This window comes from Oxyura jamaicensis, chromosome Z (genome assembly GCF_011077185.1).
Source record: "Oxyura jamaicensis isolate SHBP4307 breed ruddy duck chromosome Z, BPBGC_Ojam_1.0, whole genome shotgun sequence".
NCBI classification, from domain to species: Eukaryota; Metazoa; Chordata; class Aves; order Anseriformes; family Anatidae; genus Oxyura; species Oxyura jamaicensis.
Window position 1 is genome coordinate 20,221,632 of NC_048926.1, and position 15,866 is coordinate 20,237,497.

Here is a 15,866-nt window from a genome sequence, read left to right on the forward strand (position 1 = left end):
CAGCGATAAACAGCAGACTCATGAAAATGCAAAGCTTGACGCCTGCTAGAGTCACTGTGAAAATTATATGCTAAACTCTGAAAGAGGGAAAGCTGCTGCTACTAATCTTGTAATATTTGCACTTGCATCTACCACCTCTCCTGATTTTAATTCACTAGGGAGGAAAGAATGCCACTTTTAAATGGATTGCTCCAGAGGAAGAGATGCTGCAGTACTTGAATGAGCTGACACCCTTTCTATCTCACTGCCTAGTAAGGGCAAAGTTCAGCGAGGAGGTGAACTGCAGAGACACTGCAGTTCTGCTGCTGTCTTCCCGATCCTCAAAAACTGTTGAAATAAATAGGGAGATTCCTGAGAACATAATGATAGGCATATTTCCAAATACAAACATCTAAAATTGAATAATTTAAACATCTGAACATCTAAAAATGAATAATCACTTTATACCACTATTAGATTACTGACAAATTGTTGCTGGTACAAAAATCACAAGATGTGTCCCCAAAACAAAATAAGCATATGAAAAATTGAGTTGAAGACAGGATGTGCAAGGATAGCTCTAATGCTATACAGTTGTGCATTTTTGAAAAGCATGGGTCTGCTGTAGATTTTCATTCCTCTGACAGTATATAAGTTTATCCTTCCTTCCTCAGGTATTATTAAGGCATATGCAGCATTATTATTATTAATATACGCAACTGACAGGAAACAGTCCTGCTGAAATCCTGTTCAAGCAGAAATCATCCCGTACGGCCTGATTCTGATTTCAGTTATTACTCTTCCACTTCACTGGATTTACATTATTTTAAGTGAGATCAGCCTTTACTGCTACAGCTTGCAATCAACAGCTGTATGTGGAAGATGGAATAATATTGGTTACTCCATCTGACCAACCCCTGTTTCAATTCAACAGTTTAAATTCCAGGATTTAAATATTCTCTACCTTGGCAAGAACATCTTCTTGGTCTGTTTTTACTCCAAATCTGGGAATACTGGAATTAGTTAAGCTGGAGCTGTGCATCAGTTTTTTGACTCCACTGATCTGAGACATTGGCCTCTTCTTTTTCTCTTTCTCTTTCTGCGTCGGAGAAGGAATTTCAACTTCATGTTGTTTGTCTTCAAAAGAATGAAGAAAAAGGTATTTTTGATATGAATTACAAATATATTTCCTTGCTTTACTGCTGAATTTCATATTATGGATGCTTAACTTAATAATGCTTAACAAAACTTTTTTTTTTTTTTTTAATATATTTGTGGCTGGGGAATTTTCAACAGATATTTCATATCAGCAGCAGTTAAAACATGAAACGACACAAACATAGACCAGGTCCTCACTAAAGCAGAGCTCTATTTCACAGATTTTGAAAAAAAAAAAAAAAAAAAAAAAAGAAAAAAAAAAAAAAAATAAGTGGCATTATTTCACATTATTTCATATACCTCAATGTCTGTGCCAGCAAATCTTACTACCACTATACGTAAAGATTAAAGGGATAATAAAGTGTATTTAGGCTATTGTCATCTGATCACTGTAGAAACAGTATGGGGGTGTGGAGCACTGCAGACACTTGTGGTCCCCAGTGAAACTGAAATTGGTGCAACAGATGATTTTCCTGCCAAAAACTGCTAGGAATTTGCATTAGTTTTGTTCATTTTATTCATGCTATTTTTTAAATGTAATGTTTCAATAACTTCCTTCAACTCATCTCTGATAAGATGTGCCTGTATCTTTTCTTGTCCTTAAGAAATATTCCAGCAGAACAAGGAATATCAAGGACATATGTTGCTAACACAGGAGCTGAGTGAAAACTATGATTTAAAAACAACTTAAAAGAAACAAAAAGAACAACAACAAAAATGAAAATTGGGACTCTAAAAAGTAGATGTTTACTTTATCCTTCCTGCAATGGTCATCTTCAAGAAAGACACTGAAACCTGGCAAGGGTAGTGAGTCCATTCCTAATTTCTAGATTGTTACTGTGTTTGCTTCTTCACTTTATTCCTTTTTTTTTTTTTTTTTTTAATTACCCTTTAGCAGTCTGCCTTTACTGGACACTTCAAATTCCAAACAAATCAGAGTGAAGAAGAGACTGAAGAAATGTCACCAAGCTTTAGCCTGCAGCACCAAGTTCTCCAGTCCCCACACCCCCCTGCTTTGCTCTCTGCTTGTGGACAATCATGAAAAAAGGGGGAGGATAAGCACTAGAGCTTTTGACTGGTGCAAACCGACAACAGATGAGGAGCAGGGACCCGTGTGTTCATGTTTTGATGTTTATGGTTTTGGTCATATGCACAAAGTTTAGACCCATCAAAGGGAGGTTCATAAGCTGAGCTGTCAGAGCAACTCAAGTGAAAGGAAGGGTCTTGTCTGAACGACTTTAAATCTCCTAAGGAATTCCATGGGATTGCCTATGCTTTTATAATAATGAGGCAAAGTATCCCAGGCCTATATGAACATCTAGAAAAGATACCTTGCCTTTTTGACCTTGGTTATGTTATACTCATTGACAGGTTCTCTTACACTTTCGCTTCATAGGAAAACAGATTAATTATACTGAAAAATAAAACCCTTAAATATTATCAGACTCAAGATAGGAACCTTGATTCTTACACAAGAAGTATATTAGTTGTCATAAAGAATAACTTCATACATCTCATACAGTCCTACCTAGGAAAACAGTCTATCTATTTTGAAGAAGAAAAACATGACATACAGTTTTCTCATTACATCTTACTAAATCTCAAATGTCAAAGTCTGTAGATGTTCAGGAGGTTAGTTATGTATTAAGAAAACAATTTACTAGATTCATTTGAATTTTCTATGGAGAGAATATTTTCCCTCTTTTCATTGTATCTTAGAATCTATATATTTAGACAGCGCATTTTGGAAATACTAGATTAAAGCAATACTTCTGTAGCTCAGGTATTTTCCCCATTGTGTTCCTCTTGTATACAATTTTTTTAGCAGCCTAGGTTTTCATTTTTATGCAGCCACTAAAGAAAACCCATAGCTCAGTAATTTGTAAGTGATTGCCTTTCCAGTGCTCTTTCTGCTCCACATTGAGGTCTCCTCTGAAAGGTAGACAGATGCATTACCCTGTCAAAATGAGCTTTAAGTTTTCAAGTAAAGCCATACAGAGACTGGTATCTAAGTCTTTTCAGTTAGCCTAAGTGGCTCCTGAAGCTTTGCAATAACGCTTCTCCACAACACAGGCATATCTCTTTCTTCTTTTATGAAACCCTGCTGTACTGCACTTCTCAGGCGGCTACTGCAATCATGGATAAACTGAATGGACACATGAAGAGATCCATTTACGTTACGGTGACAAGCAGGATAAAATGGGACTTTTAAAAATTCCACTTCTTTCCAAAAAGCACAAAAAGCCCCAGCTATCTCACACAAATAAAACAAAATTTCTCTTAGCCTTGGCACTTTTTAACGTATTTGCTATCCTAATTTAGATATATCCAGCTGTGCTTCCCCTTATGTGCACAGTCACGAGCCAGTTGTGTTTCGCTCAAAACTTCCTTAAAATTTATATGTTAACTTTATTTTCTTGTTCACAATCAACCACATGAAACCAAGTTTTATTAATTTTCACCAGTTTTATATACATATGAAAAACAAAACAGAACACTGCCTTCTGCAAATCTATAGAGAAAGAAACACAGCCTTCATAATATCATGTCAGGATTTTCAATGCTCACATCCCACACTGCAAGCTCTTTAGCTGCACAAATTCTCTGTCAGCAGTCTGTTCAGATGTTGACTTAGTCACATTCATCAGCTTTCTCATGTGCAGGCAGGGAATACCAAAACATCAGAACTATGTACTGTGAGATTTAATGAGGTTACATGTGTTTGTGTGCCTTCAGCACACTGAAACCTCTTTGTTCTTACTTTCCTTCTGGCCATAATGGAAACAGAAGAATATATCTTATATTTTAAATATATGAAATATATTTTAAATATATGAAATATATTTTGATATATGAACATATATGAATATAAATTATATTAATAATATAATATATTATAATACATAATATAATAATATAAACTTATAATAATATAATATAATATAATATAAATAATGTATTAATAATATGTGAATATATATTTTAAATATATGAAATATTCACTTTATTGTATATTAATTTCTTAATATGGTAGCAATATAATAATGAAAATATGTGGATGAATATTTATCTGCAAGTAAATGCAGGGAAACCACACACACAAACTAAACAAGCTGTAAAGGAATGGATTTACCATAACCTCTGTACTGAACGTACAGCTTCTAAAAACAGAAAAATATATGGAAAGCTACCTGCTTTTAAGCTCTATCACAACACAGAGAGTAAAAAGAACAAAGGCAAAAAAGGTAGCTCCCATCATGGTCTTACCTAAGAATGTGTTTGATATATATTCGGAGACCTGATTGCCTGATCTGCTCATTTCAGAAAGGTGGGTTAGCTCCCGGTTGAGCATTCTTTTAAACTGGAAAGGAAAATCAAAAACAAAAAAGCATAAATTAGTGATCAAGACATATTTTCGTTAGGATGAGAAAATGCAGTCAATTTATAACAGGAGGAAGGACACAACAGTAAGAACATACACTAAACTAAGATACCAGTGAAAGCAAAAATGACATATAATATTGCTCTTCCCTACTAACTTCCTTATCTGTTGAAAAAGATAACTCTTAACCACCTAAAACACTGAATCATGATTTGATTGCTGAGGCACAGGGTCCTGCTTGTAACTGAAAGCTGTAAGGCATAAGCATAAACTCAGAAATAATTAATGTTCCTTTCTTGTTAGGTTTTTTATTTTAATTTGATGAGAAAATGCAATCATATTTACACAAGATCCCTTATCTACTAGGATTTTCTTATCACATTTATAAATTAATTGATTTGTATATATTTGAGATACGTTTCAAAACCTTTCAAGTTTCTTCCCTTGTCATTAATCTACAGAATTTGACGGCACTCCTTAAAAATACCAAAATATCTTACTGATTTCCTACACACCAATATGTAGGCTTATCTTTTACTTAAAAATATTTTAATCGATCACACCAATGACTTGCCATTTCTGGTCAGAAATGTCTCAAAAAATTGACAGTGTCTGTATGAAACATCAGAGTAGAAAACAACCATCCATGAAAACCTCTTTCTTTCCCCTTAATTCACAGAGGCAGCCTATTTGATGTGAGTGCATATTAGCATTCCACAACGCATTAATTGATTGGATCATTATAATTGAGTCTTTCGTTACTCCTTCAGGAGCCCAGGATACCCAGAGGTTGGCAGGGACCTCTGGGTCCATCTGGCCCAACCCCTACTAAAGCAGGGACACCCAGAGCAGGCTACACAGGACAATGTCTTCTGAAGCTCTCTAAGGATGAGACTGAACAACCTCTCTGAGCAACCTGTGCCAGGGCTCCGTCACCCACACAAGTGTGGGAAGAAGTGCTTCCATCCACAGAGAAAACCTGTGGCATTGTGTTCCATATGTTAACTGTTCAATACAGCTTTATGTTACATGCCATTTCACATACAGTAATATAGCTCTGCCTTGATATTACCAATAAATACAACTTAGCAATATTTATTATCAATTCAACAAGTTCTTTCCAGTGCAAATTAATAGCTGTCACTACTGAATATTGTCTACCATTGTGCCATTTTTTCATTTTGTTGTTAGTTTCCCGTCTTCTTTTGTCTTAACAAGGCCAAGTAATTTTCAGCCATTTTCAGATTCATTTTCTACTTTTTTCAGCTAGACATTATCATTTAATATATTAAGCAATAGTTATCCTGTTATATAACCCTGTAAACATTCATTTTATGTTGAAAACTACAAAATTCTTCTTCTATATACTAGATAAAGCAGTAGACTAAACACTGACCACCCACCTCCTTTCCACCACACTGGAATCATCAAAGCCCTTACTTCAAAGAGGTTTTGCACAGTGAAAGGTGTTATTTTCTTCTCAATGTCTTTGGAAGTCACCAATTACTGTATTTCTCACAGTGCACAATATAAAAATTACCTTTAATATAACATTCTAACCATTAGCCACCTAATTTTCCTGCCATCTTGACATACCATCAGCCCAGGAATTTCCCTTTACAAAGACTCCTACAACAAATTATACTTCTGTCACAAGCCAAAGGCACAACTTTGATCTCAGATACAGCCATGTGCTAGCAAGTGCTCAACAGATTTCTGTAAATCTGAACCATAACGCAAATACGGTTACGTGGGCTATGAACTATACAGCTATATATTCTGCATGAGGACAGTGCTAGTCTCCATAGTGGTCAGATGTTCGTCACCAATGTTACAAATGTTAAAGAAAAATGAGTCAAGCCTGACAAGAAATAACAGGACTGGGCCAAAAATGGTGAAAGTATTTTTAAAAGACCTTGAAACTTTTAACATGCTTTTAAGACATACTTATATAGGTGTGGTTTTTGTTGTTTGTTTGTTCTGCACCCAGTGTGAAAAATTGAATTATTTCAATCAAAAACTGACAAAGTTGTAGATTGTCTCCAGACTATGCCCAGAAACTGAAGCTTTAAATTAAATATCATACATAAGAATCTTAATAAAAATGCAAGAATTTGACAAAATGGCATTAAATTACAGGTTTGTCATCAGTAAATCCATTACCACTCCAACATTCTTTCTTTCTTGGTTTAATACAGCTAATACCCCTGGATCCCCCTTGGATCACTTGCCACACTTCAAAAAAAGACCATCAAGTGACAGTATGGTTCAGGAACTCTCCATCTATTTTAAAATTTCCCATGTTTGAAAGGAGAACAACATGTTTATACAATGTGTTTCTGTTGTTGTTGTTGTTGCTTGTTTGTTTTTCAGCTACCTGATACAGCAGGATACAAGAAGGATTTTTTTTTTCTCTGATCCATAAATTTAACTAGGGGCACAGAGGGAGAAAGACAGGGTATACATTACTTGCTAACACTGAGGGCTATTTCCAGTTAAAGAATGCAGATGATGCACATGGTGATGCATATGGTGATGCTGCTAAAGGCATTACATTTTCTCAAGTGATTGACTGGTGTCCTGTTTGCACACTCAGTGTTAAGCTCACTTAATAATGACTGGCAGTGAGGAGGACATTTTACAGCCTGGTCAGAGAAATAATCACTGTACATCTTTTTTGCCCTCACCTGTGGCTTAGCATTTTGTCCATTGCTGTGTTGCACAGAAATAATATCATATAAACACAGAAGTTCAGTACACCTCGCTGATTTCAACCTCTGCTTTTGTTTTCCTGCACTGAATACAATTTTGGCTTTTAACTTTTAACTTTTTTTTTTTTTTTTTTCTTTTTACTGTGTACTGGGAATCATCTTGTGAAGTTTATGAAGTAGACATTCTTTCAGAATTTCCATTCTTTCAGAATTTCCAACTAAATCATGAGACAGAGGACTGGATTGGAAGGGACACAGCAGTCTCTTCCAATCGTATGTTCCTGACTGGTCTGATGCAAAGTCTTGCCCACCTCACATCACCCCAAAAGACAACAGAGCACATAAGCTAGACCATCAGCATAAAACCTAGTGAAGTCTACATTGCTGCTGAATATGAGTATACAGTAAAACAATTACCCACACTTCTGAATGCCCTCCTGCTAACTGAATTCAATGAGTTGGGCTTTAAAGGAATGTAGAAGTGTGATTTCCTCACATTCTTTCACATGTTGCTGACGCAACACCAACACAGTTTTAATTGACATCTATTTTGAGAACATCTGGACTGTGGAGTTTAGAAAATGGCTTTGATTTCCTAATTATACACGACAAAGCCTTATGACCGTCATTCACACTGGAACATACGAAGTTGTAGACCATATGCAGACAGCTGTTTCTGATGAAGAATGACAATGCAGCATGAGAAAAATAAAAGAGTGTTAATTGAACAGCAATTAAGATGTTGAAATAGTTTTCTTGATTATGTCCTTTTGCAGTATATCTGTACATTACTTAATCTTTTGATGTTCAATAACTTGTCCTTTGGGCAAAAAAAAATATATTTATTTTTTTCCCTAAAGTATAGAAAAAAAATCCCAAAGCCTCTATTTTTTCAGAATTTACAAATTTCTCAAAAACCTGCTGCTTCATACAGCACCATTTTCCACATATTTATGCATCCTTGGATTATTATTTGAGAAGGAAATTCTGCCTAACTCTCATGTTGCTCCCACAAGATCTTATTGCAAATCAGGGAAGTTTCTGTAACAACCAGAAAACATCTCTTTTAAGTGCCTGAAACTTGGCTAGACTGCTCATATTCTCTCTTCATTTCTCACCTTGGAAATAATGTTTAGCACTTTATTCAAAACAAGTCAAAACATGAATGAAATAATAAATGTTAAAGATATTATTTTGAGTGGGAATTTTAAAAATCTGAATGTCACGTAGTTTTGTAGTTGAAGAAAATCAATCACAATGGATCGAATATGTTGTTACGTACACTTTACAATATTGACAGCTTTGCACAGGCAGGAATCAGAGGTTTTTGGATGAGCTATGCATATATTGTATTCTTCATAAGGGTTTTCTCACTTTACAGGCCAGGCACAGTTAGACTGAAAAAATGACACATCTGTACTCTTTGGACAATCACTGCCCTCAGCTATAGTCTAGGAAATTCCCTGTGGAAATGGACAGGCTATAAAACATCCATTAAGTCAATTATGCAGTTCTTCACTACTAAATACTGATATCACAGCAGCAGAGTTCAACAAAAAATTTGAAAAGTCTGATAGAGTGAGAATAAAAGTGCTGAGACAATAACAGTTTCCTAAATAGTGGTCATCTCCAGAGAACAGATTACACAGTGGGGATTGAACTAGGTAGTTTAGGTCCTTCTGGGCTCATAGCAGTGTGTCTGTGACTCTGTATAATGCTGCTATCAACCTACGGTAAATTTAAATGTTTTTTTAGTGGAAGAAAAAAAAATATATATTTTTTTCAGATGTCAACAAAGCTATGTAAAAAAAAATTGGACAGCCTTTTGCAGTAACTATATTCCCAAGTTGTGACCAGAGCACTAATGCAATTCTGGGGAGAGCTGGTGTCTATAGCATGAAGATTCATGTTCAATTCACAAGATAAGGAGACTATCTAACTATAGAGTCAGTTCATGGCTATGAGAAGTTTGGACTGCACTCAATATATGTTGGGTCTACTGATTCCATTTTTGCTTAAAGTCCATGAATCAATAACTCAAAGCTGAAGGAAATGTGCAGTCTGCAGAAGGATGCGGAACCACCCTTGGCCCAGGAAGGCTTCTTCCACCCAGGCTTTCTTCTCATGAACAGGCAATCTGCTGCATCCCAAGGATGGTAAAGAGGTAACCACTACCTTTGGCAACAGCACAGAAAGTAAAGTTAAGACAAGAAGGCAGTCCATGGACCAAAATACCCCTACCTGGCAATCCTTCAATCTGAGTGTTATTTGAGCTCCAGACCCTGCAGAGGCTGGAACTAGAATGCTTGAAAGCACTGGAGTCTTTCTTTGCACTGGTTCCCAAATCAACATGACAACATATCTCCAATTCATTTTTTTTTGGCTGCTTCTTTTCTAGATAACACTTCTAAATGCTTACATGGATGCAACACATACAGGAAAAATGCATTCAATATTTGGAATATCACACATTGCAGTGTATTTTGTTTCTGAAGTATGTATAATTGCTATTTTAAAAATACTTTCATAACTTAAAATAGAATAAACTATATTATTTTATGGGGTTTGGAAAGTGGTGAAAAAAAAAAAGATAAGGAACTGAAAATTGGCTGGTCTTAGAGGTTTATATAAGGCTTCTGTTTTTAATGTTTATCAGTGCAAAACTCTCTTTAACAGGACTCTTAATAAGTAAAAAGCATTCTCAAAAAATAAGAATGTTGGTTGGAAGCCCATGAATTTAATTTATATCAAGATCACAAACAGGTTTTTAATTCACAAACAGGTTTATAATATTATAGTCAGGCTCCTGTCTCCAAGCCTGGCATTGAGACAGTAGTATTCACTGTTTCAAGGAAACATTCTCAAAGATAGCCAGAGACAATCTCTGACATTCATCTGACCATCGTTCTCTCCAATAAAATTTAACAGAAGATAATAAAGCACAGCCTGAAGCATACAGAAATTATGAATATATGTGTAGTGAGAAATGTAAATACACATCATGATCTCTGAGACTTTTCAATTTTCCTTAATATTTCAAAAATATCCTAAATTATTCAGTTTTGACTATCAGAAAGAGCAGATAGATCTTCATATTTTTCCTAAAACATGTATTCTGTGAACTTAGAAAACACTATGCTAAAATTACATTCAAGTACTAGTTAGCTTCTAACTAAAATCATTGCCTATACACAGTATAGGACACTGTCTATACAGAGGACATATTTTACCATGTGTAATCAAGTGCAGCTATCGCACTCTTTGCTGAACTTCAAACAGCAAAAATCTATATCCATTTTAAAGGCTATGTAGCAGCAAAATTTTTTTTAAGATCACTGATTGAATTTTTGTGATTGAGCAAGTAAAAAAATTACAGCAGCTGCCTGGAAATCCAGACTATACTTCCAAGCAATGTACAATAAAAAAAATAGCTACATGGAATATAATTCCATCTTATATTTTTGGTAAACAAGAAAATAATCCACCTAGATAGCATAATGGACTTCAGTCTCTTCACAGATGACTGAACAAAATCCCTGAGCAGAAAATGATCACAATGACCTGATCAGACACAATGACCTAATGAGGATTTTACATTTCTACTTTTAAAACAAATCTGTGATAAAAGTGGATATAAATGCAAATGAGCATAACAGATTCAGTTGTGTGAATATAATGCTTATATTATATTTAGTGATTTAATTAAATACTTGCATTTCTTAGATCAGTAGAAATATATATTTTTTAAAATACTGTGATGTGGAACAGTTACTGCTTATAAAGAATAAGATTGTTTCATTTTTCTTCCTTTTTACAAACTTCATAAATAAAATCATAAGAAAATATTATTTTTAAGCACAAACACAAAAGTAGGGGTAAAACAAAGCTAACATATGGTTCTGTATTAAGTGAATTTTGTTGGATGGCATATTGATTTAATTAATTGCTGAGAAACTTTCCCATAAAAGAGATAAAGCTTATTTAATTCTATTTTCTAGCATTACTGCAGCTTCAAGCTAGTTCAAAGATTCTCTACATAATAATATAGATCAATTTTAGAAGAACATAATTTTCAGTGTCCCAGTGTTTTAATCAATAAGCTGTCACATATACACAGGCTACCAGAAAATGCTGCTGGAACATACTGTTGACAATTTAACATTTCTTCAGTTGTTAAAGCCAGTATGAGTCATGCATTCATCCATTATCCTCAGCCTCTTTAATCATGCTGTCTCCTATTGTATGCTCAGTTTTGAGTGTTGTTTTTTTTTTTTTTGTGTGTGTGTGTGTGTGTGTGTGTGTGTGTGTTTGTGAAATGTTTTAACATCTAGAAATATAGTTCTGTAGCAATCTTTCATAAAGGAACACAAAACTCTTCTGAATTTATATGGCTCTACACTTGGTATAATTATCCATTATAGCAATTATTTTAAAAGTCCCAGCACAATTTATAAGAAAGACTATATATTGTTCAGTTCATTCTCCCTGCTGAACAAAGCCTTGCTTTTCTGATTTTGACTTTATATGCATATTACTCATAGTCCTTTTACCCGCAAATACTCGTGCTACCCAGTAATCATGCAATCATGCACCGCAAATCAAGGATCTCAAAAGGTAAAACAAAATCCTACCTTTATGTAGCCCCAAGAAACTGAGAGTAAATAGTTTGCCTCAGGCATTTTTGATTTTTTTTTTTCTATACTACCAAATCTAAGCTATTCAGTTCTTTGCTATCTGATACAGCAAAAGACTTTCAACAAGGAAGAAGCCTTCTCTTCTCTCTTAATTCTTTTTGCTGATCTTCAGGTTCTCAGCAACTGTGTGCACAGGAGGCACTCTGAAATGAAATCCAACCGTGTGGTCTTCCGATTGTATAAATGCCATTTATAAAACTCCAAGCACTCAGAGGCAGCATTGAAGAGACATACTGTATGAGTTGAAGAAATATCTGAAGAGCTAGGGATATGCATATTTCCTGAACACCAGGACTTAATGAATAATGTATGTCAAGATGCTCAGCTGCTGGAAAGACTTGTTCTATCAACAGCTACCAAATAAGGATCTGAAGGGGAAGCCACAAAGAGTGCCACTAATCCCTCCCATAGAGCCTAACTAGCAGCCAATAGTATGTCACCCTAAAAGACATTAATTCAAGGGGCTGGTGACATGAGATAGGATAATTTCTGATTGGGCATCACTGGGGACTCTCCTGGGCATGGGGTATATCTTTTTTTTTTTTTTTTCTTCTTCTTTTTTTTTTTTTCTTCTTCTTTTTTTTTTTTTTCTTCTTTTTTTTTTTTTTTCTTTAACAACAAATGTCATTTAATAATGGCATCCCCGCCTGCAGCATTCACACACCATTCAAAAATAATTAGTTTGAGTTCTTGTAGTTTCAGCAGCATTTGCCAGCTCTCTTCAATGGACAAGCTATCCAAGCAGTTAAAATTAGTATTTTGTATGCTCATTTGGCTTTCCTACTCCTTTTAATTTTTCATAGGGAAATTTTTTTAAGGGAAAATAATTTTTCAAGGGAAATATATGAGTTTTTTAAATGAATAAAAAGCAACAAATAAAGCTCTTGAGCAATCTTTGGTATACTGTAATATTGAAAATGGTTTGGGCTTTTATGCAATCTAGATTTAAAAATGATTGGCTTGCCAATGAGCTGCCATTTTCTACTTTTTTTATATACTTTTTTTTTCCAATTTTAATAGGAAAAAAAAAACAGTTATTAAGATGAAGCAGGTCACGTGTCTTACAATGCCTCAAAAATATGAAGCTTCCATGCAGAAGTCAGAATAAAGATATTAGAGTCCTCAAACCAAATTCTCATTGTGTTTATTTAACTTTTTCTGCCTTGGCAGGTTAATATAATCCATTACAACTATACATCACAAAAAAGGGGGGGTGGGGGGATTAATTGAAAGTGGAGCATGTCAGCGAGTTGACTCAGAGCATTAAATAAAATATCCTGCTATCTGCCATTCAGAAACCAAAATTTAAATGGAGGAATGCATTATCTTACATCACTTTGTGCAAGACATAAGCATTATTGCAGCAAATTTCTGAGTCTTTGCTGTATCAAAAGAAGGGAGTTTCCCAACATGACAATGAGGAAACGTCTAAGGACAAGTTGGTGTAGCATCCTGCCTAAGCCCCTATTGCTGATTCACTGGGAGCTGCTGATCAACAGTCATAAGAAACCTTCTGACTGAAGTGGTTTCAGCTCTCTGGGTGACGCTATATAGCAATGTCAAAAACACTAAGTGCTTGAGAAAGAATTGAGCCTGCAAAAATCAATAGGGCAAAATATGAGATTAAGAGATTTCTTCCTAACAGCAGAGAAGTGTATCTCAATGTGACAACTGGCTACAGTCAATAGATCATCCAGCCCTTACATGTTTTCCTATGGAAACCACACTGTTTTCATTAAAATAGGTAATATAAAATATATATATGTGAATGAACACATTACCGATACATTTTCAGTAAAAAGAAGTTATACCTGTCTGAGGTCTATACAGGAAGATGAATACAAAGTAAGTTTTGAAAACAGACCTGGATTATTAGACTTGGCAAGACATTAAAATAGAAAAAAAAATAAAATAAAAAATTAAAAATTTAAGATAAAATTTATTAAAAAACATTTGCTTTGCATTGTTTTCTGATCACTCATGAGAGAACACTGCTGCCACCTACCCAATACTAACACCGAGGATTAGAAACACTTTTGTTGATTTCTCTAGCTAAACACGCTGCAACATTACTTTCCACCTCTTCTCAAAATTCACAACACTGAGGACTGGAAAAGACTCCTCTGCAACCAGTTAAACAGGCCCAGAGAGATCCTCCACAATTTGTGACTGAGCAGGGACTATGGCAGGATGGCTGTCATCCTCATGGGCACAGCAGGGTCCCTGCCAAGCTCCTTTACCCTCCCCTTCTTCCTCCTCCTCCTCCTCATCTTCCTTCTCCTCCCAGACTTTGAGGAGGATCCTTTGTAAGCTGTGGAGCTGGAAGAGCTTGGACCAGGCAAGCATGGAGATTGCACAAAGGGAATTAAGTTTTACTTCCTAAAATGCAAAGATTTAGAAGCTGCATTAGCAAGTCTCTTACTGACTCTTTTTCCAGAGAATCATAGAATCAGCAAGGTTGGAAAAGACCTCCATGACCATCTGGTCCAACCATCCCCCTAACACCAACCAGTATGACACACTAAACCACGTCCCTAAACATCATGTCCAACCTTTCTTTAAACACACCCAGGGACAGTAACTCCACCACCTCCCTGGGCAACCCATTCCAACACCTGACTACTCTTCCTGAGAAGAAATGTCTCCTCATTTCCAACCTAAACCTCCCTGACACAACTTGAGGCCATTCTCTAGTCCTCTAGTTCTGTCACTAGTTATCTGTGAGAAGAGGCTGACCCCCAGCTCCCCACACCTTCATTTCAGGTAGTTGTAGAAAGCAATAAGGTCTCCCTTGAGCCTCCTCTTTTCGAGACTAAACAACCCCAGTTCCCTCAGCCGCTCCCCATAGGACTTGTGTTCCAGGCCCTTCACCAGCTTCATAGCCCCTCTCTGGACACACTCCAAGGCTGTGATCTTTCGAGGCTCTTGAAGTGAAGGGCCTTTATTGAAGTGAGGGGCCCAAAACTGAACACAATACACAAGGTACGGCCTCACCAGAGCTGAGTATAGGGGGACGATGACCTCCCTGGTCCTGCTGGCTGCACTATTCCTGATACAAGCCAGGATGCTGTTTGCCTTGGCCACCTGGGCACACTGCTGGCTTATGTTCAGGCGAGCATCAGTCAGCACCCCCAGATCCTTTTCCTGTGCACAGCTTTCCACTCTGCCCCAAGCCTGTAGCGCTGCATGGGGTTGATGTGGCCAAAGTGCAGGACCTGGCACTTAGCCATGTTGAACCTCATCCCAGTGGCCCATCCTGTCCAGATCCCTCTGCAGGGCCTTCCTACCGGCAGATCAACACTTCTCCAGCAGATTGACACTTCCCCCCAGCTTGGTGTCATCTGCAGACTTAACTGAGGGTGCACTCAATTCCCTCATCCAAATCAAAGATATTAAAGAGGATGGGACCCCACACCAATCCCTGGAGAACACTACTCATGACCAGTCGCCAGCTGGATTTCACTCCATTCACCACCACTCTCTGGGCCCAGCCATCCAGTCAGTTTTTAATGCAGCAAAGAGTGTACCTGTCTAAGCCATGGGCTGCCAGCTTCTCCAGGAGAATATTGTGGGAAACCATGTCAAAGGCCTTGCTGAAGTCTAGGTAGACTACATCAACAACCTTTTCCTAATCTACCAAGTGGGTCACCTGGTCATAGAAGGAAATAAAGGTGGTCAGGCAGGACTTGCCTTTCATGAATCCATGGTGACTAGGCCTGATCCCCCCGTTGTTCCATACATTTCTGTGTGATAGCATTCAAGATGACCTGTTCCACCACCTTTCCAGGCACCAAGGTCAGGCTGACAGGTCTGTAATTCCCAAGGTTCTCCTTACAACCCTTCTTGGGTTGTAAATGTGATGGGCATCACATTTCATTTATATCTTTGAGGAAAACCTGCAAGAGAATGCCCAGTGCTGGCATGAACCTGTACAAGAAAGTA

The 15,866-nt window shown here is 36.6% G+C and overlaps 1 protein-coding gene across 9 annotated transcripts in view; it reads right to left on the reverse strand.

Annotated features, from left to right (window-relative positions):
• The window catches only part of PDE4D (phosphodiesterase 4D), a 651,373-nt gene that overhangs the window by 13,469 nt on the left and 622,038 nt on the right, over nucleotides 1-15,866 (reverse strand). For 8 of the 9 annotated variants that reach the window (XM_035310825.1, XM_035310824.1, XM_035310828.1 and 5 more), the window contains 2 exons: nucleotides 4,405-4,498; nucleotides 944-1,116 (listed from right to left, as the gene is read on the reverse strand). In XM_035310825.1, the coding sequence (XP_035166716.1) occupies nucleotides 944-1,116; nucleotides 4,405-4,498 (267 nt within the window). Of the gene's footprint in view, nucleotides 1-943; nucleotides 1,117-4,404; nucleotides 4,499-11,861; nucleotides 12,474-15,866 lie in introns of those variants that run through there. The other variant, XM_035310830.1, reaches the window with a different exon arrangement.